We start from the raw sequence: 23,562 nt of genomic DNA, 5'->3' as shown, positions 1-23,562 counted from the left end.
GAGAATAATATAGTGAACTGTTCATGTTTAAGAGAGTCAAGATAATGTGGAAATCTGCTAATCTCAAGAGACAATCAATTCAGTGACATGCAAAACTACATGCGGCCAACAGGGCAGTGAAATTTTCTTATTGAGGAATCCCTTAAGATTACTAAATATAAATAATTTGTATGAGACAGAAGACTATTCAAGTAAGACCATTTCTGCCTGCAGAATATCAGAATACTAAACAATGACCTGAATGCTTATATATGGAGTATAGGCAAACAGATGCAGAGGGATGCAGGAATGCTTCCATTAAGCAGGGAATAGATCAAGGAGCACTTGTCCACAATGGCTACAAGATTTCTGTACAAGAACACTGTGGGCTTTTGAGGCCAGACAATTCTTGTTGGTTATGCCTTTACATGCTGTCCAGATCTTTAGAACTCCTGGCCTTAGGCCACCTGGCTATGAAAAAAAAGCATATCTTGGGGTGCCTGGGTGGTTCAGTCAGTTGAGCATCCGACTCTTGATTTTGGCTCAAGTCATGATCCCATGGTTGTGGGATCGAGCCCCGCATTGGGCTCTGTGCTGAGCATGGAGCCTGCTTAAGATTCCCTCTCTCTCTCTCCCTCTTCCCCTCTCCCCAGTTCATACTCACACTCTAAGAGAGAGAGAGAGAGAGAGAGAGAGAGAGAGAGAGAGAAAGAAAAATAAAACAAAGCACATCCAACAAAATTTCAAAAGTATCTAGAAGGTTGTGATAATATCCCCAATCAAAACCCACAAACCCTTTCTTGTTCTTCATGAAGAATATTCTTCTCCCAGACTTCCTTAGTCCCTGTTTCCACTCATAGGGTCTTTTTTTTTTCATCCCCCAGAATTGCCAATAATGGAGGATCTGGGTTTTTAAAGTTATTTTTATATGCCCTTTTATTATGGAAAGTGAGAGTTTCTTACACACAACTGCTTTCATCCTGGTTGACTTCAGTAGGCCTCAGCCCATACCATCAAAAGTGACCATTATTTAAAAAAATTTTTTTGTAATGTTTTTATTTGAGACAGAGAAAGACAGAGCATGAGCAGGGGAGGGGCAGAGAGAGGGAGACACAGAATCTGAAGCAGGCTCCAGGCTCTGAGCTGTCAGCACAGAGCCCGACGCGGGGCTCGAACTCACAGACTGTGAGATCATGACCTGAGCTGAAGTCGGATGCTTAACCGACTGAGCCACAAAGGTGCCCCCCAACAAAAAAATTTTTTTAATGTTTAATTTTGAGAGAGAGAGAGAGAGAGAGAGAGAGAGAGAGAGAGACGGAGGGAGGGACAGAGTGTGAGCAGGGGAGGGTCAGAGAGAGAGAGGGAGGCACAGAATCTGAAGCAGGATCAAGGCTCTGAGCTGTCAGCACAGAGCCTGACATGGGGCTTGAATTCACAAACTGCAAGATCATGACCTGAGCCGAAGTCGGACGCTTAACTGACTGAGCCACCCAGGTGCCCCAAAAGTGACCATTATGACCATTACTAAAAGGAAAGAAGGGGGTACCGTTCTATCACAGCTGAAATTTAAAGGGTACCAATTATACAAAAGGCCTTGGTTGGAGCTTTATTCAAAGCATTTTAGTGACACTCAGGAAGATTATTTGTTAAGTTCTAGCAACTTTTATTCTAATACCAACTTTATTTCATAACTTCAAGGAAGTTTAACTTTCAAGGAAAAGAGAATTCAATTCAATGTGGGCTTATCATTTGTTGCATTAACACTAAACTAAGTACTGGGACTTTTCAAAAGAAGCATTAGCTTTGCTACTTGATCTCAAGGAGCTTAAAGTTTCATTAGAGTAATAATATATTAGCCCTGAAAATAATTAGAGATATCACAGATGTCGTTCCCATCAGAAGTAATTCTAAAAAGAGGTGAGACTAGGTAAGGGATGATTATGTCTCCGGAGAGCCACAAAAATCTTTCTAGAGGGGGATGGGAGTGGGGAGCTGGCGTGAGGGTTTGCAATAAGATTGGAAAGGGAGAAGGAAGGGCTGTTTAAGGAAACTTAATTATTGCAAGTAACAGTCTTCAAACATTTCAAGACAAAAGAAAGGGGAAGCATGGTAGGCAAGACTGGAAAATAAAACATTGCGGAGGGGAGCCGCTGTCTTTTACTTTCATCACTGTTTTACAGTTATATTTGGCTTATGCCAAGGAACAGCCTTTGACATCAGAGCATACAAGGTATTTCAGAAATTAGAGAGGATGGAGGTTCTACTGCATCAACACCTAGCATGTGTCTCCGTTTGACCATCCATTATTCTCAGCCATGACCTAATTTCTATGCACTCTACCTGGGCCCTATGAGGCTTGTGGATTGAAAACCCTCTTGTTTTTAAATTCTTAATTCTAGGGGGTTCCTGAGTAGCTCAGTTGGTTGAGTGGACAACTCTTGATTTCAGCTCAGGTCATGATCTCGTGGTTCATGGGATCCCAAGCTCCTGCTTGGCATTCTCTCTCTCCCTACTGACTGCCCCTCCTCTGCTCACATGATCCTCTCTCTGAAAATAAATAAACATCAAAAAAAGTTCTTAATTCTAACACACGTAGGCATTTAGTAGGAAGCAATTGTTTCGAAGCTCATTTCTAGTGGAAATTAACCAAGAAAGTATCTTGATATTTTGTGTAATTAGTGGTGTTTTGATTATACTGTTTATTTATCTATTTATTTATTCTCTTTGTTTTTAATTGTGCTGTTTACTTTGGGATGTAAATCATGGCTTTGGGACAAGGATATTTAGCACCAAACTAAGATTTGGTTTGCCAAAACAGTTCAGCTAAGAGTAAGTCTGTGTGCTGTCAGAATCACATTGTAAGGTACTGCTGAAATACAGCATATGGTGTTCATCTTTTTTCTCTGTGAAAGGACCCTGTCCTAAGGGGCCATTGCTTCGGCTCCTGGGGACTTACTTGATGGTCACTTTACTTCAGCGCTGCCCTGGCTGCATGAAAAAATACCAAGATGTGTGCAGAGGGAGCAGCCAAAGCTCTTTCCAAATGGGAATGAAGGAGGGGCCCAGCTGAGAGTGCTTTTCTCCTTGACTCAGTTAAGTTTCTCTGGTCATAGAGGAAAGAATGTAGCTTATATTTGAATCAGTTTTGTTTTTTTTTATTATTGGAGTTTTATGACTGGTTGAGATTCTGTCTGCTCCTGAATAGACTAATCCAGGAAAGGCCAGGGTTCCACTGCTCTGCCTCTTCTGCCTCTTGAGCCTCTGGGGAGTCCCTTTATTTATTCATCTGTCTTTCATTTGCTTTGAGTACTTTGGTTCCAAGTTTTGAGATACATTCCGTGCAAAATGGGAAGAGGCAATCCTGACAGATGCTACTGTGATAACTAACAACTTGCTGAGTGTCTTCACCAGAAGCAGCATATTCTGAGGTTGGATTTTTCCCACTGGTGAACAGGATAATTATGCACTGCAAAGATACTAGCTATAACTGTTGCTTTTCTGATCACCGTGACTGATTCTTTAATAAACATCTAATTGAATTCCAAAATGAATGATGCTTTTCAGGTAAGATGAAATATATGATATTGAAATTTTGTATATTAATTTGTTTTCATTTTCCAGTGCAAGAAGTGCTAGTGAGGTGAAAAGACTGTGTGGTTTTATTATAGTTTGTGTATTAGTTACAACTCTTCATGGAAACAGCTCTGTTCCCCTTTCAGCCTCCCCAAAGCTGGAGTGTGTGATGGAGAATCCAGGTATACATACATGGCATGGTCTGGCTTGGGACACCAAATCTAATTCAGTCCTTACATTTTACAGAAGGGGAAACAAGCTCAGAGAAAACTCTTGGAATTTTTTCATGGGAGTGAGACTCAGTGTGGTATTTTTAAGCACCTTATTTTAAAACTCACTTATCACAAGAAAAATAGGTTGCAAAGGTAACAAGTTAAGAGGTCAGCTCTTGAGCAATATTATACCAAGTTATAAGAGAGGTAAACAATCAGCCAAGATCCAAGTTTAGTTAGTGTACATCTTCCTCGGAGAATCAGAACCATATCATCACAATTTAAACATTCTTACTGCTTTCACATGCAAGGGTAATTCTATAGGTCCAGGATATAGAAGTTTATAAACAAAACCCTTGTCTTTCAGGCTGGACTCTAAGATGTGATAATTATAATGGAAACAATAAATAATAAATGAGAATGAATTCTCCTAATTATAAAATCATGAATTATTGTGTATGAACTACTGTGCCCTTTACATTTTTTTATTTAAACCTCCCTACTGTTTGTGAGTACATAAAAATAAATAATTTACTTAGGGTTGCTGAGGACGAAACCAGCTTGGCTCAGGTCCCCAATCCTGCTCCTAGAGCTGGTGCTCATGGACAATCTTGGCCGAAACTGCACTTTCTCCTCCAGCAAGAAGGCAAGTGTCTTATGCAACATTGTTTTCCGTATTTAAATCAAGGGGCCAACTCCAGAGACCCGGTTAATTGGGGGTGGGGTGGAAAACAGTTTGATAGTTTGTTGGGTTTATTTAGTTAAGAAAGATGAGGACGGAGGAAGTCGCATTCATAGGTTGGACTCTTTGTGCTCTTCCTTTTGACACAACCCGAGACTTGGAACTATATCCCCTCAAAACAACTGTTAAAGAATCCTTCTTGATATTACAAACCTTGTGGCTACGGTAGTAACAGCAGTACCGCCGAGTCTTTAAGTCACCCACGCCTGGCGTCTCAGCAGCAACCCTTCCTCAGGCGTACACGCAGGCGAAGCAGGCTCAGCAGTTGCGGGGCACGGGGCACTGGGCGGGGCGTGCGGGCTTTTCCCGCCCCCTCCACGCGGCCCGGGGCGCGGCTCCCAGCCGGGTGGTGCGTCGCGCCCAGACCGCCCCTCCCTCCTCTCCACTCTCTGGGCGGAGCCGGGGCGGTGCTGCTCTCCCGCCCGCGAGGAGGCGGCCGCGCCGATTTCCGTGCGCCGCGCCGCGGCTCGTTCGGGTTCTGTGTTTCCCCAGGCAGGGCCGGGCTTGCGCGGCCGCGATGAGCTGGGAGTTGCTGCTCTGGCTGCTGGCGCTGTGCGCGCTTCTTGCGCTCGTGGTGCAGCTGCTGCGCTTCCTGCGGGCGGATGGCGACCTGACCCTGCTGTGGGCCGAGTGGCAGGGACGACGCCCAGGTGAGGACCCGCAGCCGCGCCTCCTGAGTGGGAGGTCGGGCTCCGGGCGCCCGTCCCCGCTGTCCCCGCCTCCCTCCGGGTGGCGTGGAGCTTCCGCGCCTTTCCCTGGGACTGCCGGTGGGGGAGGAAAAAGCCCGGGCCCAGAAGGCGGGTCTGCCCCTTTGTCTTTCGTCCGGGTCAGGGAGGACACGCCTGGTTGCCAAAGTCAGAGGGCGCTGGAATGGGCGGGGCGCCCTGAGTGCTGGAAGTTCTTAATCAGGCTCCCAGGGATTCTGCTGCTGCGTGCGCGGACGACGATACCGAGAAACACTGCCAGTCCCCTGAGTTTGTACGGGAGCCTCCTTTCGAGAACTGGAGCTCGGTTTTTCTACATCCTGAAGTTGTTCCCTCATTCTGAGTTGTGAAATAAAATGAAATAACCCGGAGTTACCTACCTACCTACTTATCCCCCTAGAAAGACCTGGATTGGCATTTTGCCCCGAGATAGATCATTACAGGCACATTGAGGGGCATTCTGCCTATCCCACTTTCATCTGTGCCCTGCTTGAAATTTGGTCGTCGTTTATTACTGCATTCTTTGCGCTAAAAGCAATGGGCACCGCCCTTTACACACGCGACCTCCAGCCTTTACAGAGACTTACAAAGGCGTTATTGATCTTATTTTCCAGGTAGGGAAACCAATATTCAGAGACATTAAATGACCCAGCCAGAGCTAGGCTTTGGATCCATAAGGGCTCAGGGAAGTGGACTTTCCCTGGACCTAGTTTCCTGTGTGAAAATACCCAAAAAGCACGTGAGGAAGTTTACTTGGAAGTGATAGCTAGCAGTTCAGAAGATAGACTTTGCTTTCAAAACGGGTCTGGGAGGGAAGGGGAGTCATATGGCTTTCAAGGATGTCAAAACAGGTTCTTGAGGACCAACAACAAACCAACCAACCAACCAACCAACAAAAACTTAGATGGTACAGTGTTTTGTGTCCCTTCAAAGCTCAACTGTACCTGACAAAATCTTATTCCTTAGTATTTCATTTCTCTCGTTGCATTTTCTTGGGTATAACATCTGGAGTGCTGACATTATTGAGTTCATGGAAAATACACTAGACCTGTGCAAGTCAACGTGTGGCAGGCAGATAGATGGCTGGGATTGTCAGACCCTCTCTTGATCAGACCTCTTGCCTGATGGCTGCCTTGTGGCTACTTTGTGGATATTTACATTTGATCCTGAGTGCTTTTATGTTAACTTGGACTTTGAGAATTACATACAAATAATTTCTTTTTAAAACTTAATTCTGTAGAAGTTATTTGATCCATTAGTCATGTCAAGTGCTGAAAAGGGAAAACGTTGAGACAATGTCTGAATGAATATCTAATAGCTAGTTAAATTACAGGTTATCGCACATCAAGCAAAAACTGAAAGTTAAGGTGACCAAAAATAATTTTTAAGAAATTCACTTAATTTTTTCAGTGTTTTACTTTGGCTGGAAAAATAGTTTTGAAGGATTTTAAGATGCATTTAATTACATTGCTATTATTATTTACTTGTATAATTGACTAATTTGCATATTAATTTGATACATTGTTATTTATCTAAGTAAATAAATCACATTAAAAGTTATTCAGCAATAAAGTTGTAATGTTAAATGGTGATGGCTTTTAAATTTTAAATTTTAATTTAACTTTTAACTTCATTTTTAAATTTAGTCATTCTTAAACCTGCATTGACTGAAGAGTAAGCTTTCTAGAACTCCTTTTATGTATAAAGCACAGATATATGTGAGGTACACAGTGTATCTGGGGTTACAGTTTCATTGGGGGAGTTTTTTAATGTTTATTTATTTTTGAGACAGAGACAGACAGAGCATGAATGGGGGAGGGTCAGAGAGAGAGGGAGACACAGAATCTGAAATAGGCTCCAGGCTCTGAGCTGTCAGCACAGAGCCCGACGCGGGGCTCGAACTCAGGGACCGTGAGATCATGACCTGAGCCGAAGTCAGATGCTTAACCGACTGAGCCACCCAGGCGCCCCTGGGGGTTTTTAAGAAAAAAATGACTAGAAAGACTACTGGAGGTTGGGGGCTGGTGATAATGAAACAAACTTAAAGGAACATGGAGATACACTCAGGTTCCTATCAGGTTCCCAAAACGGTTTAGATTGGAAAGATAGGCAGACTCTATTAAGGTAAAAAAAAATAGTTTTTTTTTTTAATAAATCCTCCTTGTCTTCTCCATAGGTTTATTATTTTTGTCACTTTAAAAAATAGACAATATTCTTATATACTACAGAATTTAAAGATACAAAAGGAGGGGCACCTGGGTGGCTCAGTTGGTTAAGCATCCAACTCTTGGTTTCTGCTTGGGTCACGATCTCACGGTGTGTGAGTTCGAGCCCCACATTGGGCTCCTGACTGACAGTGTGGAACCTGCTTGGGATTCTCTCTCTCCCTCTCTCTCTCTGCCCTGCCCCCACTTGTGCTCTCTGTCTTTCAAAAATAAATAAGTAAACTTAAAAGAAAATAAAGATACAAAAGGACTTATGGTGAAAAGTTGCCCCCAGCCACCAAGTATGCCTCTCTGGAGGCAACCAACATTTCTGCTTTCACATATCCTCCTAAAGAAACTCTCCATGTTCCCAAGCGTATATCTTACGTGGTGAAATCTAAGGGTGACTAATCATAGATACTGCACATAGATCCAGAAAAATCCATGGCACAAGTCCAGAGCAGGAAAAGTTTCCAGCAGCAGCACATCTGGGGAAAACTCGGGTTTTTGTTGGCAGTAACCTCGATAGGAGTGAACTGTGAAATGACTGCCAGAAAAGATTAGGCAAGCCTGGGAGGCGTGTAGTCCCTGAAGCAACGAATAGCAGTCCACAACAGATGTCTTCTGAATAAAGGCTGGTCTGTGCTGGCCTCTGTGCTGCACACTGGGGACACTGCAGTGGCTCAACCAGCCATTGTCCAGACCCCACGGGAATCCTGGATCCTTCTGCGGCTAGTTCTCTTCAATAGGAACATTGACCAGCTAGAGTTTGTGCAGTGGGGTGTGAGCCAAAGAGTGAGGAAACCTGAGGCCGTGTCATCTGAGGGAAGGTCATAGACACTGGAGGTGTTTAGCCTTAGAGAAGCAAGAGATGATGAGAGGATTTAGGGAAGACACGTCAGCTGTCTTCAAATATACAAGGGATTGTCATGTGTGAGGCAGGCCTGATTTATTCTTTCTGTTAACACGAGGCAGAACTTCTGCTGACTGCTGCTGGGTAGCAGAAATTGAAGGTATATCACAGTAGAAGAAAGAATCCTTGGGATGCTTGGGTGGCTCAGTCAGTTGAGCATCCAACTCTTGATTTCAGCTCAGTCATGATCCAAGGGTCATGGGAAAGAGCCCTGTGTGGGGCTCCGTGCTGAGCGTGGAGCCTGTTTAAGATTCTCTCTATCTCCCTGTGCCCCTTTTCCCTTCTCATGCTCTCTCTTTTCTTTCTCTCTCTCTGTCTCTCAAAAAAAAAAAATCCTTGCCCCCCTTGAATGATTAGACTAGTCTAAAAAGGAGGGGGTGCTTTGGAGATAACTAGCTTCCTCATTCTGTGAGGGAATTAAGTAGACATTAGTCCACGCCTTGAGAGAATTCTCAAACTGGGTTGGGGGTTGAACTGCTAAGTTTCCTTCCAGCTCTGAGGATCTGCTTTCAGAGACTCTGTAGGGGAGACCATGATTTATGCTATATTCTGTGGAATTGGTAAACAAGAGTTGGTGCTAAATACAAAAGTTTTCCTCTCCACGGTGGGAAGAAAGGGGCCAGAAGTGCAGGTGTACTAAGGTACACCTGAGCTAAGGGGTTTTCATTGTTGATTTTAAGTAATATTTGCTTATTGGTGTAAACATGGAGAAATTTTTATTCTATGCAAGTTAGTAAATAGTTACAAACAACTAGAATCACCCTGTAGACTGAGTATTGCAGAACTTTGGAACAGTGAGTAGTCAGTGAGTGAGTAGATGATTATTATCTGAATATACACTCTACCATTCCTGATGAAGTTCTCGCTTGTGCATTTCCGTGAAAGTACATCATGTGATGGGAAGGAATTACAGCCTAGACATAGTATTCAGGACGGTTGCAACCTTCGTGCAGATATTTACATGAAACCTTTTAACTGAAGACAAGCTATAGTTTCTTGAATGGCTAAGAAACAGTTGGGTTTTAAAATATTGATCATATTCTCACAGTTTGTAAAATCGAGCCCCATGTCCTGCTCTGTGCTGACGGCACAGAGCCTGCTTGGCATTCTCTCTCCCTCTCTCTCAAAATAAATAAATAAACTAAAAAAAAAAAAAAAGAAATAAAATATTGATCATTTTAAAATGTGAGCACCATAGGCTAGTGGTCAGGGTGTGGACTTTGGAGCTACATGTACCTGGGATTTTTTTTAAAGCTTATTTATTTATTTTGAGAGAGAGAAAGAGAGAGTGTGCGTGCAAGAGAGACCACCACTGAGGGAGGGAGAGAGGGAGATAGAGAATGCCATGCAGGTTCTGCTCTGTCAGCAGAGAGCCTGATGAGGTGCTTGAACTCATGAACAGTGAGATCATGACCTGAGCTGGTATCAAGAGTTGGATGCTTAACTGACTGAACCATCCTGGTGGCCCTGTACCTGGGTTTATGTCCCAGCTCTCCTAGGGTTGTTGGGTGTTTACTGAATAGTTATTGATGGAGTTCTTTCTATATTCCAGTCTCTGTGCTAGGCACTGAATAGTGAACAAGGCAGATAGGGTCCCAGTTTTAAGGGAATTTACAGTCTAGTGAGGTAAATTAATGTCTGTAATCCTCAGCTTCCTTTTTTATAAAATTGAGATAATTCTTATTTCATGAATTTCTTGTAAGGGTTTTAATAAGGTAATGTGTTTAAGCACATAGGGAATAATAAAAACATATAAAGCCTTTATAGTTAGTAACCCCATTGCCCCTTGCTAGAGAAATTAGAACATACATTATTGGGTGAATATTCTATGTTTTGCTGCTGAAAAGTCTATTTGTTAAACACTTTTAGCAATAATGAGTTGACATTTTATTAAGCACTGAGTATATGTCAGATACTGCTCGGGGTACTTTACTTACTAACTTACTTTTCTCAACAATGCTTTGAGGGAGGTTTTGTTATTAATCCAGTTTTCCAGTTGTGAACATTAAGGCACCAAGTTCTCACATGGGGGCATTTCACTGCTGTGTGTGATGGAGCCGGGATTTGAACCCTGGCAGTCCAGAGCTCGTACTGTTAACCCGACAGTTAGGTTTTAGACTTGTTTGACTAAAACAGTAAACTGATTTCCTGATTTTAATGTTTATGATCTAAAATCAGAGGTGTGTGGGGCACCTGGGTGACTCAGTCGTTGAGCATCAGGCTCTTGACTTCAGCTCAGGTCATGATCTCACAGCTCGTGGGTTGGTGCCCCACTTTGGGCTCTGTGCTGACAGCGCTGAGCCTGCTTGGGATTCTGTCTCTCTCCCTCTCTCTTTTCCCCTCCCCTGCTGGTACGCATGTGCATGCGCGTGCTCTCTCTCTCTCTCTCTCTCTCTGTCTCCCTCAAAATAAATAAATAAACTTAAAAAAAAAAAAAAAAGCCCAGGTACATCTAGCTCCTCCCCTGCAATTCAGATGGACAGTGGCTCTCATGTCCTGCAGTGCAAATAAGCTTTTCATTGGAAGAAAGGAGAATATACCACTCCTCTTTGCTTTAGAGCTGTAAGATTTTTATAGTTTTTCACAAGAACATGATTGGGCAAGCAGAGTACAGCATTTCATTTCTCTATCGTGTGCATTTAATCTTGGGTGAACTGGGTGAACTTGGGTGAACTTCAAGAAGAAAGCTCAGGCATTTGAGGAGCAAGCACTTTTATAAAGTGACTTTTAATTGATAGGCATCAGATATGATTGACAAATGAGGAAAACAAAAATCCAGAATGATACCACCATACCTTAGAGTAGAGCTTGGTATATTCAGATTCATCATCAATACCTCCATTGCAAGAAATTAGAATAATAGAATTCAGAACTGGATGGGACCTTTAGTGATCATCTTTATCTGAATCCCTCATTTCATGGATAAGGAAGTGAGAAAGCAATTCAGGTAGACTTTTTATTCACTTAGACTAATTTTTCTCAATTGAATACATAAATAAATAGAGCCTGGGAGTCAGATCATCAAGTTATAAGGCTTGTCCTGGAGTAAAGTCAGGAAAACTCACCCAAGAGTCGGGAATATATAATACAATGTGTTGATAACTGTTACTAATATATTTGTATTCATGCTTTTTAAAAAAAAATTAGGTAGGAGGTGCTTTCTGAGGATGTTTAATTAAAAAAATTTATATCACTTTATTGAGGTATGAGTAGCATAAAAACTACATATTTAAAATATACAACTCAGTGAATTTAAGGTAGGTATATACCTGTGAGAACATCACCAGAATCAAGCCCATAAATATAGGCTAGTGAAAAAAAAGTTTTTTTATTTTAGAGAGAGTGTACAAGCAGGGGAGAGGGGCAGATGGTGGGGGAAAGAGAGGGAGTAAGTGAGAGAGAGAGAGAGAGAGAAGATACCAAGCAGGCTCTATGCTGAGTGTGGAGCCCTATGTGGGGCTGGATCCCACAACCCTGGGATCATGACATGAGTCAAAATCAAGAGTGAGATACTCAACTGACTGAGCCACCCAGGCACCCCTAGGCTAATGGAATTTTTAAACTCCGCACATTATGTCTTCATATTTTGTGGTATTGTTTAAGACTGTCTTTTTGGTAATCTTTGATTTATGGGTGTAATCCAGAGCTTAGTTTCTGCCCTCAATCTGTACTTATTTCTCACTAGAATGGGAGCTGACCGATATGGTAGTATGGGTGACTGGAGCATCCAGCGGGATCGGTGAAGAGCTGGTTTACCAGCTGTCTAAACTAGGAGTCTCCCTTGTGCTGTCAGCCAGAAGAGTGCAGGAGCTGGAAAGGGTGAAGAGAAGGTGCCTTGGTGAGTAAATCTAAAACCACAGCAGCTTCCTGGAAATCAACCAGAATTCACATTCAAATACAATTTTGAGATTTTTAGAAGTTAAGAGTGGGATTTTCCTGGGCATATTATCTGCTCTGGTTCCAGATACTCCAAATGCTTAGATCCAAATCCTCTTTCTTTGGGCATCTCTTCAGTAGCCGCTCTTGCCCCTTCCTTTTCTTTTCTGATGCCTTTCTACTTTTCTTCTTCTTTTTTTTTTTAAGTTTTTATTTTACTTCTAGTTAGTTAACATACAGTGTTATAGTAGTTTCAGGTGTACAATATGGTGATTAACACATACATCATCTGGTGCCCATCACAAGTGCACTCCTTAATCCCCATCCCCTATTCAACCCATCCCTCCACTCCCTCCCCTCTGGTAACCATCAATTTATTCTCTATAAAAGAGTCTATTTCTTTGTTTGCCTCTCTCTCTCTTTTTTCCCTATACTTGTTTGTTTTGTTTCTTAAATTTCACATATGAGTGAAATCATGTGGTATTTGTCTTTCTCTAACTGACGTGTTTTCCTTAGCATAATACTCTGTAGCTCTACCCACATCATTGCAAATTCTGCCCCTTTTTTAATTGATTTATTTGTTTTGTGGGGGTTGAGTTTTTGTAAGTTCTTTATATATTTTGGATACTAGCCCTTTACTGGATATGTCATTTGCAAATATCTTCTCTCATTCTTTTAGTTGCCTTTTAGTTTTGTTGATTATTTCTTTGGCTGTATGGAAGCTTTTTATTTTGATGTAGTTCCAATAGTTTATTTTTGCCATTGTTTCCTTTCCCTTGCCTCAGGGGACCTATCTAGAAAACAGTTGCTGCAGCTGATGTCAGAGAAGTTACTGCCTGTATCCCCTTCTAGGATTTTGATTGTTTCATGTCTCCCATTTAGGTCTTTAATCCATTTTGAATTTATTTTTGTGTATGGTGTAAGAAAGTGGTCCAGTTTCATTCTTTTGCATGTTGCTGCCCAGTTTTCCCAACACCATTTGTTGAAGAAACTGTTTTTTTCCCATTGGATATTCTTTCTTGTTTTGTCAAAGATTAATTGACCATGTAATTGTGGATTTACTTCTAAATTTTCTATTTTGTTCCATTGATCTGTGTGTGCCTTCTATTTTTATTTTGTGCTGACTCTTGATATTAGAGACTGATCACGAATTCTTTTAAATGCTAGTGGATTTTCTTTTTTTTTTTAATGTTTATTTATTTTTGAGAGAGAGAGAGAGAGAGAGAGAGAGAGAGAGAGCAAGCAGGGGAGAAGCAGAGAGGGAGACACAGAATCCGAAACAGGCTCCAGGCTCTGAGCTGTCAGCACAAGGCCCAATGTGGCGCTCAAACTCACGGAATTGTGAGATCATGACCTGAGCTGAAGTTGGGCGCTTAACCAACTAAGCCACCCAGGCACCCTGAATGCTGGAGGATTTTCAGTGACCACGTACTTTATACTTTTGTCTTAGAGAAAGAACAGTTTGGTTCTTATATATGGCATTCATGTGTGTAACCATAGAAATTTAACTAGAAAGGATCCTTCTTTATTTTGCTGAAATAGCAGATATTAAAGTCATATGGGACACTATAAGATTTTTGTTATAAAAATGAAAGAACAAAAAAAGTGAAAGAACAGGAATTGAATTAGGTTTTAAAATGCTGCTTGAAGTAATATTCATATAGGGAGCAACAATGTTAATTTTTTTAAATTTTTATTTTTAATTTTTTTTTGGTTTAGGTTTTGGTATAGATGTGTTCACTTGAAAACAAGTTATCAGGGGCGCCTGGGTGGCTTGGTCAGTTAAGCGTCCGACTTCAGCTCAGGTCACGATCTCGAGGTCCGTGAGTTTGAGCCCTGCATCGGGCTCTGTGCTGACAGCTCAGAGCCTGGAGCCTGTTTCAGATTCTGTGTCTCCCTCTCTCTCTGCCCCTCCCCTGCTCATGCCCTGTCTCTCTCTGTCTCAAAAATAAATAAACGTTAAAAAAAAAAAAAAAAGAAAACAAGTTATCATTTGTCTGAAACAGTACCTAAAATGAGATAATTTTGAATTTTCAAGCAGACCATTCTTTGGGTCATTTCTCTACCTGTCATTCTTGAAACAATTTTCTTTCAGTTTGCTGATGGAGTTAACCATGCAGAAAAGAGAGTCAGTAGCAAGGCCACAAGGCCTCTTTCACAATATTGCCTTCAGAGGCCTCTTATGCTTTGCACTGGGACACTTCCTCTGGCTGTTGAGACTTGCAAGTCCTGTACTGGCAGAAATGAACCATGTCAGCATGTGTCTGCTAGACTAAGGCTGACTTTTCCTTTTATCTGTCAGATCACTGGTGCAAGCATTTCCATTTCTTTTTTAAAACAGTTGATGTTTCACAGCTTAACAGTTTGTCCATAAAACCTTTGTACCTCGTTTATTTTCTCTACCTGCCTTTCTTATTGGCTTTACTGGTTGTATTTCAAAACGTACTCTTTTGATGAGTAGTGACAGAAAGGGCCAACATGTTTCTCGATTGGCAGTTTGAAGGTTGTGTCCTGTTCCATGTTTGCATCCCTGAATCCTTGTCTGGAAGGAAGCTTCTGTGTGTCATGTGACTGGGTTAACTCTGAATGTCTTACTAATGTGAAGCATAAATTGTTTTTATGTTTTAATGTGTGTAAAAGAGAAACTATACTTTCTGAGCCTATAATGAAACAAATATATCTCTGTACTTCTAAAGAAAAAGCTCTAATTTTTTTTTTTTTTAGCTTGTAGTATAATCATGGTTTCTTGTAGAGTCTGTTCCAATGTTAGACTGTCCGTATTCAAGTTGAAGAGAGCCATACTACTTCCTGTGTACCCAGCCAGCTTTTTGTCTGATTAGATATTGCCTTATTACTGCCAGTCCTCTTGGTCACTGAGAGAAGTTCTTCCACAAGGCCACTCAGAAATGAGTTTTTGTCACGTCCAGTTATAGGGTGGGTATTAAACTTAACACCAAGTAGCCGGAAGCTTGATTGGACTATCTTACAACTTCTGCACTAATTTTTAAATGTCTTTATTTAGAGAATGGCAATTTAAAAGACAAAGATATACTCGTTTTGCCACTTGACCTGACTGACAGAAGTTCCCATGAGGCGGCTACCAAAATGGTCCTCCAGGAGTTTGGTAAAGTAAGTAGCCATTTTGAATTGGTAAGTCTTGCTTTGAAATAGGTAGCTACAAAAGAGATTCCCTTCTTTGTGTGCTGTCATTTAAAGGGTTTTAGGCAAATGGGTCCATGCAGTGAGATCAATGCCCATGAGTCTTTTATACTTTAAGTCTTTGGATTTATGTAATTAGTACTTTCCATACCTTACTAAGTACTAATTCCTTCATGTAGAACAAAAGAAGGTAAAAATTCACTGTGCCTTTTATTTTTATGATGGGAAATTAATTCCGTAGGTGAATTGTGGTTTTTATTTTATCTCTTTATTGCTGACTGCTAGAAATTCACCATTCCATTCCAATGATTCTTCAAGTTAACAATATAACCAGCCATCCCTAAGAATTGTATCAGTCCATTTACAGGTCATCCCCAAAGTGCCCCTTTTCTGATTTTATTTAACTAGATCGACATTCTGGTCAACAATGCTGGAAGATCTCAGCGTTCTTTGTTTGTGGAGACCAGCCTGGATGTCTTCAAGGAGCTAATAGAGGTTAACTACTTAGGGACGCTGTCCTTGACAATGTGTGTTCTGCCTCACATGATCGAGAGGAAACAAGGAAAGATTGTTACTGTGAATAGCCTCCTGGGTATCATATCTGCGCCCCTTTCTAGTGGATATTGTGCCAGCAAACATGCTCTCCGGGTAAGACTGCTCAAACTCAGCTCTGATCTAAATATGTATATGGGAGATACGGCCATCACTGCAAGAGGTCATTGGAACAGGGCAGTGATGTAGGGGAACAGCAAGAGAGACCCAAGGAGACCTTGGGTAGAGGACATCCCTAGAAGATGCTAAAAAAGACTTGAGTCTCACACGCCTCTTCCTAATTCAGCAAACATGTACTGAGTACCAACACTGTGCCATGCTGTGCATAGCAGTGGATCCTGGGGATATAAAGATAAGAAATGGTCCCCACCCTAAAGAAGTGTATAGTCTGCTCAACATGTCACCCTCATCCTCATTTCTATCACATCTTCATGGAAACTCTACCCCCCATTTCTAACGCACACACTTGATGTACTTACCCTTCCCATTTCTCTGACTTGTTTCTCCTTCCCCGTTGTAGTTGGCATTTATTTTATCTAGTCTAAATATATTTGCATGTCAGAAGTAGGAGCTCCCCGCTGGATGATTAGACCTGGGCTTCGTATCCCTACTGGGACTAGTCTTGACCCTATTTACTGTGGCTTCACTGAAAGAAGAAAATCCAGTCAAGGCAGAGGCTGGGAGAAAGCTTGATTTGGGCTACAATAACTTACTAGCTGTGACTATAGAAACAAATGACTTTTTAATATTGGCTTAAGAATGGATATGAAGAAATATTATTAAACTGTAACACAGAACAAATTAGATCCTAAGGCCAATAGGAGACACATAATTTATAATTAATGCTGTTGAAAGTCAGCGTAAGTGGAATGTTTCGCTGTTGGAATAATGAGATGCAACAGCTGAATGGCCTTCACAGATTCTTGAGGATCTGAAGCTTTGGTTCTTTAGGGTATCCTCTTTCTGCTGTGGAGAGAGACGGTTGCGGAGAGTGATGAAACAGATTGCTACACTGATGATTTCCCCATATTTGGTAATGGGGTAGTAGTTACTTCCTGCAGAGCAGATGGGCAAGTCTCAGGCAGGTGGATGAGGGAAGACAGCCCAGTATCTTCCTGACATGCAGAGTGCTTTCACTAAAATGCAACCTGAGCTATCTGGCCTGCCTTCCAGGACTCACTGTTTTATTACTGGATTTGATCCTGTTATACAGTGTGGCAGGTTGAGACTCCAGTTAGTTAAACCAGTAGCTGAACACTAGGACTAGGAAGTACTTTTGGAAGAACACGTTTCCTTCCCTGATTCCCAACAAGCTATAGAGTGAATTTATTTATCACTGAAAAGTTCACACACTATACTAGATGTGACTTCAGACAAGGAGAGGTTTGTTGTTTTGTTTTTTTTTTTAATTTTTTTAACGTTTATTTATTTTTGAGACAGAGAGAGACAGAGCATGAACAGGGGAGTTGCAGAGAGAGAGGGAGACACAGAATCGGAAGCAGGTTCCAGGCTCTGAGCCATCAGCCCAGAGCCCGACGCAGGGCTCGAACTCACAGACCGTGAGATCGTGACCTGAGCTGAAGTCGGATGCTTAACCAACTGAGCCACCCAGGCGCCCCAAGGAGAGGTTTAACATGATGTATTGGCTTTCATGGTGTCCTCTCTCCTCTTTTGCTATAGAGAGGTTAAGGATACGAGAGTTCATTGGTTTACAAAGACTTTTTTCATGTACGTCTGAGGCAGGCACTTTGTTGGTCCCTGGCAGCGTGAACCCTTATAGCTGCTATTTGTTAGTGGTTGGCATTAAGAGCTGGTAACTGTTTTAATGTTGGATCACACTCCAGATTAGCTGTTTAGGCTTTTCAATACTTATCTCAGCTGATACCAATGTAATCTTGGAACATTTCCTAATTTAGGAAAAGAGAGGAGGGGAAGTAGATGTTTACTCCCTATTTGTTCAGAAGTAGCCAGTATCTTCAAGTCTAGAGGGTCTAGCTTGCTTTTATGAAAGTCATTGAGGAAGCAATCCTGTTACATTTTTAACCAGCCCCGGACTCGCTTGCTAACCCTAAAAATAAATGCTGAAACACATTGTCTGTTAAAATGGTCATATAAATAGAGAAAGTTGAATTCTTCCTCTATGATAATTTCTGTCAAGTATTTAATCCCTCTTGCTCCCTCTTGCGCCAGCAGTGGCACTTGAGACTGCTTTGAGGGATAAAAGAAGCAGGGAGATGGGGACTGGTGTGGGGAGGGTGTGTCAGAGTCTCCAGGGATAGTTTTTCCCCTGTCCCGCGCCTACCGTGAGACATAACTCGTGGTGTCAGCCACCACTGCCAGAAGGTGTCAATTATTCCTACCAGAAGATGGTGATGCCTGAGGATGCCTGTTCTAAATTGCCCCCAGTCTTTTTTTTAGTGTTTAGTTATTTTTGAGAGGGAAAGAGGGAGAGGGAGGGAGAGGAGAATGTGAGCAGCGGAGGGGCAGAAAGAGAGGGAGAAAGAGAATCCTAAGCAGGCTCTGCCCTGTTAGCACCGAGCACGACATGGGGCTCGATCCCACGAACCGTGAGATCATGACCTGCGCTGAAATCAGGAGTCAGACCCTTAACCGACGGAGCCACCCAGGCGCCCTAGATTGCCCTGTCTTAGAGCTAAAAATGTTTAATAAACTTGCCCAGTGAGATTTCCTGGCTTTTACTTGGCATTTAAAAACATATTTTGATAATGTGCTAGTGTCCCACATAAAAAGTTGAAGAAAAGTAATGTCGTGCTAATAGCAAACATGAGATACATGTATTTAATTTTATTTGTTGCCCTCTTTCTTTGTTTTTGTTTTTTTTTTTTGTTTTTGGCCTATTAGGGTTTTTTTAATTGCCTCCGTACTGAACTTGCTACATACCCAGGTATAGTAGTTTCTAACATTTGTCCAGGACCTGTGCAGTCAAATATTGTGAAGAATGCCCTGTCTGAAGAAGTCACAAAGGTAAAAAACTTCTAGTTGGAGAATAATTTGAACGCTTTAGTAGTTATGTATTGGTATTGCATCACTGTGCTTAGAATTTTTTCTAACATATTACACTAACATGTTACTGTGTTATGAATTATTTGCAAAACTTAACTCATGGCAGTAGGAACGCTGTTAAGTTTAGCTGCTAGTGCTTTGGCATTCAGTTTTAATAAAGGCTAAAGAAGTTGATAAGATACTGCTTATAAGTAATCCACTATGATGTGGGCTATCAACATTTTAAAAACTCAGTTTCTATCACTTCACAAATTATAGCAACATTGGAAGGATTTGTGTGGCTGAATCTTAGCACATTAAATCTTACTGGGATTTTAAAGAAGAGCTATGGTGAAGGAGCTTAGAAAAAGCCTGGCTGGATTGCAATAATTTTAGGTTAGCTTCACCTGTGCCTGACCACACGCCTGTGCTTCCCTCAGCTCTTGGACTGCACATGGTGAGTTGCCAAGTGGATGACAAATTTCTTGCGATGAGTCCAGTATCACCCAGTGATACAAAATCCCACCGAAGACCGTGAAATTTTCCTCCTTCTCCACGAAGATCAATTTCTGCTGAGACATAAATCTGTTTATGCTTCTGTGTAAATGTTTACAGATATGATTTATATTTTCACATTTTCTGTGGAGACTGTAAGGTAAACTAGAAGCAGCACGCTGTTTTGGGAATCAAGTGACTTGGAAGATCTGGTTACTGCTAATGATTGATCTGTGTGAACACAGATGAGTTACTACCTTTATGGGCTTCAGTTTATTTATTTGTAGAATGGTAGTGTGTTAACTGGATTAGCAGCACCAGATTTGTTCACTATGGACTCCATGGTTTATAGAATTTCATTTGCTAAATATATGTATTAGTAATTTATTTAAAAATCTTTATTGCTAAATTGATATATAATTTTCATTAAATTAAAGGGGATGTAAATAAAAGCAAAGAACCTTCATCTTTTATTTAGCCTGCATGATCTTATCTGGTCATGTATGATTTGTCTAAGGCTTTTTGAAACATTACAGTTTATAGACACCCATCAGTACCAATGACGTCTTCTAAGGGGCATGAGGTCCCAGTGAAAGCGTCAACTACATGATCTCTGAGTCCTTTATAGCTAAAAAGTTTTGTGAAATATCTTGGATAAATACTCAGCATTCACTTACTTTTTTTTAACATTTTCTTAGTCTGTAGGCATTGATGTAGCCCAGTCCCACAAGATGGCGACCAGTCGTTGTGTGCGGCTGATGTTAATCAGCATGGCCAATGATTTGAAAGAAGTTTGGATTGCGGATCACCCTTTTTTATTAATGGCATATTTGTGGCAATATATGCCAACCTGGGCCTGGTGGCTGACCAACATATTAGGGAAGAAACGAATTGAGAACTTTAAGAAGGGTTTGGTAAGACCAATTTATACAATTCTTAATATATATCAGTCTTGTAGAAAGTATGAAATTTTTGAGCGCTTGAAAACTTTTCTTACTCCCCATCAACTTTATGACATAAATACAAAAGATATAAGAAGTATTATATTCCCCAGGCATATCTGTTGGTTTACTATAAATTACTACTGGTCTTAGAAATTTCTACAAGGTAAACTCAAATCAGAGATTGTCATTTTATCTTCTGAAAACTTACTGATTGACCAATGTATGTCTTCTTTCTCCACTGTTTTTCATCACAAATTCCTACCTGGTACCATCTCCTTGGAATGATAATGGCCTCCCCTCCAGTTTCTCTCCAGGATGAGGCCTCAGCCCGTGCTTTACTCTGTCAAAGCACTTACCATGCAGTGAAAAATCATGCACTCTCTCTGTGTAGTGCTGGTTCCTTTGGCCTCATTCTGGAAGCACTGTGCACATGAGATGTACCAAAATGTCCATGTCTGAAAAAATATGGTGATTGTTCATTCTTTTGGCACTCATTCCTACAGCTAAGTGAGGAATATTATGAGCTATTTCTGAGAAAATTGTGACCATCACAAGAATTTAATGTTTGAAGAGCAAGAAAATGTAATGAGTTAAGCCAAAAATTATGGATAGGATTATGCAAAGAAAGGCTATTTCTGTGGATGTTTTTTATTGTTAAATTATTTTCAATGACTACTACGTTCTTTTAGAAATGTTAGCAGGGATTGATATATAAAGAGCATTATTCAGTGGGAGCATACCATATGTATCATTATGTAACCTTCCACTATTTAAGCAGTCCACAAATTGTTAGGCATTTAATTTGTTCCCAATTTTTGAAGGATCCTGAACATAAATTAGTGAAAAAAATAAAACAAAACAAAATGCTTAAAGAGACTTAAAGGTTATAAAACTTCCATGATGCACCAAGTCCAGAGCTTGAAAAATGAAGGGGCTATTTATTTTCTACTAAGTTGTAATATGGACGAGTTTGCTTGGTACCAAGCCATTTATAAGTGTTTTGGTAATGTTGGGATGTGGTGGTGTGGGTTGGTTCTAAAGGTGGGACTTCTGGAGCACCTGGCTAGCTCAGTATGAAGAGCATGTGACTCTTGATCTTGGAGTTGTGAGTTTGAAACCCATGTGGGGGTGCAGAGATTACTTAAATAAACTTTTTTAAAAAAGGTAGAGCTTCATCAAAGATTTACATCTGAATTTCAAATTTGGAGGGCAGCTGGTATAGTGGTATTGTGCCCAGTGATGGATAAGAGTTGGGAAAGAAAGTCCTCAGTATTAGGGAGGTGATAGCTGTCTGATTAAGATCATGGAGCCTCTTACCAGGCTACCTGGGTTGAAATCCCAGCTCTGTCCCATGACCTCATCCCTCAGTCTCAGACTTCTTTTCTATGTCAATCTCCCCAGCTACAAAATGGAGACTAATGATGCACTTAGTCATAGGATTGTCACAGAGATTAAGTGAGTACATGGAAAGCCCTTAAAACACATCTTGGAATGTCCTGCTTGTTAAGTACTAGCTGTTAATGTTTCTGTTTTGATGGTAGCAGGATATTTAACTAATAGATAAAGATCAGAGAGTTAAGCAATAGGGTGGAGAAAGAATACATTATAGAAATTACTTTTTTGAGGGATGCGGGAGTTGGGGGGACCGGGGCTAGACTTTTGGTGCTATTATAATAGTTGTACTCTTTGGGACATCCACAAGAATGTGAATTTGTTTTCTTTATAGATTATATAACTGTAAAATATAGACATTACTCAGTAAGTCAAGCATTCGATTACATCTAGACTTTGCTAAAATGATGGCCTTTCTCTTCTTACCACCATCTTTAACATATTGCTCATTACATGGTCTTGTTGCTAATCACTTTTTTTTTAATGAGAAACTGGGCATCCTTTCATTTCAGAAGACCATTTCTGAGATCAAATTCCTCATTCTTTATGTAAAACCATATAAACTTTAAAAAATTGTTCCTCACTTTTTTTTTATGGTTTTATCCTCCTGCTTCTTTTCTATTATTTTCTATTTGCTTATAAGGCATCTATGTTAAGATAATGCCAGTATAGCTTATCCCAAACTAAATGTACTTGTTGATAATATTTGAGTTTGTTTCTATTGTTTAGGGTGGGAACATTATGTCTGGAACTTTGTTTTTATGAATATATATTATTTTCCAGGATCAAGAACAAGAGCTGCACTGAATTGTTACATATTTTTTTTTTGTTTTAGTGCAAATTCTTGGAAGTAGTAAATGCATATCTTCCCAAATGAAATATCACATCTCAAGGATTATTGGGTTGCCTCGTTTTACTCTTTAAGCAATGTACTAGAAATAACTAGAAATAATTTTAGAGTTATCTGTCAGATACTTCAATCCTAAATACCCTGACCTATTCTTTGTATTTATTAAGGCAAGTTAGTGTAGGTATGATATGCTGGTCTAGAAGAGTAATAATAGAGATTTCAGCATTTAAGAAATGGCATGAGCAGATGCTAATCAATGATGTTTATACCTGATAGCGGAGATAATGATACTAAGATATGGAGGTATAATACAGAGATATGTTTGTGTAGATCTAGAATTCTCACTATGATTTCTATTCTAATTTAAGCCTTTGCCCAGGTTTTCTTTGCCCAGGATTCTTTTTTTTTAATTTTTTTAATGTTTATTTATCTTTGAGAGAGAGAGAGAGCGGGGGAGGGGCAGAGAGAGAGAGGGAGACACAGAATCTGAAGCAGGCTTTAGGGTCTGAGCTGTCAGCACAGAGCCTGACGTGGGGCTTGAACTCACCAACCACGAGATCATGACCTGAGCTGAAGTCAGACACTTAACTGACTGAGCTGCCTATGTGCCCCTAAGAATTCTTAACAGTGAAAAATAATGATATAGCTTTTTTTTTTTTTTGTAAAAACAAACAAAAAACAAACAAAACTGGGGTAAATATACAGAGAGAGTGATTCATGTTACTGTCTCTCTGTTACAGGATGCAGATGCCTCTTACTTTAAAACCTGGAAGACAAAACATGACTGAAGGAGGAGTACTCACATTTTTTTTTTTAAGCTACTGGAGGGAGAATGAAATCAGCAATCTTTATATACTGAAGACTAACTTCTGGTTTTACTTTTTAATAGATACAACTTTCAACATGTAATAAATAATAGAAGATTTCCATGAATCTTGCAATAAAGGTATTAACACATACCACA

At 40.6% G+C, this 23,562-nt stretch overlaps 1 protein-coding gene and 1 long non-coding RNA gene across 3 annotated transcripts in view; one reads left to right on the top strand and one right to left on the bottom strand.

The window, feature by feature from the left end:
• The window catches only part of LOC125167969 (uncharacterized), a 55,637-nt gene extending 50,713 nt beyond the window's left edge, over window positions 1-4,924 (bottom strand). For both annotated transcript variants that reach the window (XR_007153011.1, XR_007153010.1), the window contains exon 1: window positions 4,660-4,924. This is a non-coding gene — a long non-coding RNA (uncharacterized LOC125167969). The remainder of the gene's footprint in view (window positions 1-4,659) is intronic.
• Window positions 4,925-5,023: 99 nt separating this feature from the next.
• Window positions 5,024-23,562, top strand: DHRS7 (dehydrogenase/reductase 7). The gene is made up of 7 exons (XM_047862918.1): window positions 5,024-5,156; window positions 12,013-12,165; window positions 15,226-15,332; window positions 15,771-16,010; window positions 18,777-18,899; window positions 20,111-20,326; window positions 23,339-23,562. The coding sequence occupies exons 1-7, from the start codon at window positions 5,024-5,026 to the stop codon at window positions 23,384-23,386; spliced, it is 1,020 nt and encodes a 339-aa protein (XP_047718874.1). The 3' UTR covers window positions 23,387-23,562.

Source organism: Prionailurus viverrinus, chromosome B3, assembly GCF_022837055.1.
Source record: "Prionailurus viverrinus isolate Anna chromosome B3, UM_Priviv_1.0, whole genome shotgun sequence".
In the NCBI taxonomy this organism is placed as follows: Eukaryota; Metazoa; Chordata; class Mammalia; order Carnivora; family Felidae; genus Prionailurus; species Prionailurus viverrinus.
This window is presented reverse-complemented; position numbering and strand designations above follow the sequence as displayed.